This window comes from Dysidea avara, chromosome 8 (genome assembly GCF_963678975.1).
Source record: "Dysidea avara chromosome 8, odDysAvar1.4, whole genome shotgun sequence".
NCBI classification, from domain to species: domain Eukaryota; kingdom Metazoa; phylum Porifera; class Demospongiae; order Dictyoceratida; family Dysideidae; genus Dysidea; species Dysidea avara.
In genome coordinates, this window is record NC_089279.1 from 31,570,746 (window position 1) to 31,574,172 (window position 3,427).

The following is a 3,427-nucleotide window of genomic DNA, read 5'->3' on the forward strand; positions in this document are numbered from 1 at the left end:
ATTATTGTTAGTGCTTTACTTACAATTGCAGGGAGTGATAGAGCACTAGAACTACCTATCACTGAAGATCTGACAGCTACAATAATTTCCACCCCCACTGAATACTGAACTCTTTTGAATGTAAAGTTCTGGTAGTAGTACATAAATGGCAATAATCATAATTATCACATGGCCACCTCACTGCAATAATCACTACCAGAGAAGTATGCCATGAAACGTCTATGTTTTTTCCATGAAATTTTAAATCGACCCTATGAAATGTACCATGAAATTCAATTCATGGTATACGTAGCGTGGGTTGTTTCATGGGCCATGAAATGCGTCTCCAGATCAGATTATCATGGTAATTCATGGCATTGCAGAGATTTCATGAGTGCAGTACCCATGAAACGTTAAAATTCATGGGATAAACCATAGGTATTTTCATGGGTATTTCGTGGTTATTTTCATGGCAATTTCATGCACTGTATCTGGTAGTGAATCGCAAGTAGTAAATGCCAGTACTGCCCAACCTTACAGTGAACATGCATGTAACTGCAAGACATTCACAAAGTTTAATGCACAAAAATTGTATAGTGGCACATGTTACATTTAAGCAGCTTTGCAATACACATGTTAAAGCTCCAAGACTATATCTGTACTTGGCAATCAAGTGCTGGCCATGAAGTATACTTAGAGGTGAATCACATGCTGTGCATCTACCTGTGTCTTACTTATACAAGGAGCTACAGCATACATGTGGAATTTTTAAGTCTCACTTTTCCCTCTCATTTCACCTTAATCCTTAATGACATTTACCTAAAGTTAAGGAGCACATGCAGAGAGACAAATTAAAGAGAATGAATACACCTGACCTGTACTATAAGTGCATAATGTTTGTTGTATGGCATGATTTTGTAATTGTACTACTACAGTACCAGTACATCTATGAAGAAGATCACGGCAAGTTCTAAGTTCCTAGCTAATGCACTCAGCCTCTTAATCTAGTTAGAAATAATATTTACTATACACAAATAAGCTAAGAAAAAAATTGCTCTTCTGTGGATCTTAGTGGCTTGTTTGACTTTTTGTGCAGCATTATTCAGTTGTTGTTGCAGTTGTTAATTGTAGTGTACCATAGCTATTAGCTAATGGGCAATACACAAATTCACCATGTGGCATACATGGTGCTGCGGACATGGCAGTGTGGATATAGTACAAACAAATATTTCCTAGCAATGCTGCATATATGGAGGCATCAAAGCTTGCAGTACTCAGATGTAACAGTCACATGCTCTATTGGAATATTGATTTTGTTTCTTCACATACTGTCTTCTTTGTTGATATAAAGTTTCATAATAAATGAGATATGCATCTATTTTAACTTCTCCAAGAATTTCAAAGTAACATACTAGTTGATGCTACATTATCTTTTAATAAGTTTATTCACAAGTAAACAAGTTTATAACAACATGTACAACTCATTGTTTACATTAATCATATATGTAGTAGCTAAGTACAACTGATTAAAACTTTATTGTAAAATTTAATACTACAACAGAGAGATGTAATAAAAAGTTAAAAATTCATTGTCTCTTCAAAGCGATTTGTTGATATTAGACGTTATACACAACCACATGAAGTAGCTTTGACAGGAACAGTTTTAAAGATGCTCTCCTGGTTCAGCTCATTGTAGAACACCATTGGTATTTCCTCAAAATTAGTTGGAACACAACACCTCTTTGGTGCTCCTTCATGGCCTCTGGTCTGGTAGTAGTGGAGGGAAAGAATGCTTGCATAATCAGTTAATGATTCTACTGGTAGTCTTGGACAGTGACCCACACACACTCCAACATCAAACAACTTGGGGATCATCAGATGGATATTATCTGCACTTATGGCAGTGTTGCTAACCTCCATCTTTTGAAGATGACATGACACATGTGATGTCTGAATAGAACTAGTACTGTTACTTTCACGTCTTGCTTTCTTGTGTTTTATATCTGATATTTTTTTGTCTTTTAATACTTCACTCAAGAATTTGTTGGTGTTATCATGAGTGAACACGACTAACAAAGGTTCAGTGTTTAGAATGTCTTCTTGTTCCCCAGAAGAGTAAACACCTTCACATGATAATTGTTGTTCTCCTTTAGTCAGTGTAACTTTCAAGCCATAGTTAATCCATCCTTGTTTCCAGCTCTCAACTATTGGAGTGACATCAAATGTTTTCCATCCGGGACTAGAGTCAGTGTGTTTGAAGGTGAGCTTTAGAGGTGAGTCAGTGTTGTCATTGAACAGGTAATAAATATTGACCTCATGGTAGTCTCCTGGCATTGAGATCTTCTGTAGTAGACGTAGTTCAGCATAGTTTATTTCCTCTTCATCAATGCTGGCCTTGTCAATATTAAATTTATAATGTCCACAGCTAGCATCTGTAGAAAAACATACTTATATTAAGTAATATTCCAAATATTATATAATTATATTATTATGATTAGTTCTTCATACATTTAAGTTTGAGCTTTAATACAGTCAACTTACCAGTTGCTTGATTTTCAAAGGATCTTATTGTGTTTGCTGCATTCATCTTTTGATCTTTCAGTGTATGGGCTGATCCACTAGGAAAGCTAAAGTTGACATACAAATCCTTCAGGTAGCTGGGTAGAGATGCATTAGCTAGCTCATGAGCAAATTTGTTCTCTTTATTACTGTCAGCAATGTTCTCTGAGTCTATATTCACTTCTCGTCTAGTCACCTGCACTGGTTGCTGCTCCTCTACCATATGTCTGATGGGAACTGAATGAACTGTAAAATTACTGATAGTGAGTAGTAGTACAATCAGGCACACTGAGAATGTCATTTTCTTTGTTAACAACTATTTTAATCCTTCTTTTTCTTCCTTGTAAAACCAAATGATTGATAAAACTTATCAAGCTCAGCTCTTTTTATACTACTTTGACTGTAACATGACCTGGTAACTCATGTAATTTTATCCTTACTATTGTGGGTAGATGCACACAGTGCATTAAATTTCCATGAAAATAACCATGAAAACATCTATGGTTTACCCCATGAATTTTAACGTTTCATGGGTACTGCACCCATGAAATCTCTGCAATGCCAATGATAATCTGATCAATAGACGTATTTCATGGCCCATGCATGAAACAACCCATGGTATAACATGAATCAACTTTCATGGTACATTTCACAGGGGAGATTTAACATTTCATGGAAAAATCATAGACATTTCATGGCATACTTCTCTGGTAGTGTTCATGGCATAGCAGAGATTTCATGGGTGCAGTACCCATGAAACGTTAAAATTCATGGGGTAAACCATAGATATTTTCATGGTTATTTTCATGGAAATTTCATGCACTGTATGGATCTACCCACAATAGTAAGGATAAAGTTGTACGTATCTGGTAGTGATGGTTACCCCCCC

General features: G+C 35.9%; 1 protein-coding gene across 1 annotated transcript; it reads right to left on the reverse strand.

Moving 5' to 3' along the window:
- Positions 1-1,496: 1,496 nt before the first annotated feature.
- On the reverse strand, positions 1,497-2,948 carry LOC136263203 (bone morphogenetic protein 4-like). Its single transcript, XM_066057709.1, has 2 exons — positions 2,521-2,948; positions 1,497-2,411 (listed from the first exon to the last, which is right to left on the reverse strand). The coding sequence occupies exons 1-2, from the start codon at positions 2,837-2,839 to the stop codon at positions 1,603-1,605; spliced, it is 1,128 nt and encodes a 375-aa protein (XP_065913781.1). The 5' UTR covers positions 2,840-2,948; the 3' UTR covers positions 1,497-1,602.
- Positions 2,949-3,427: the final 479 nt, after the last annotated feature.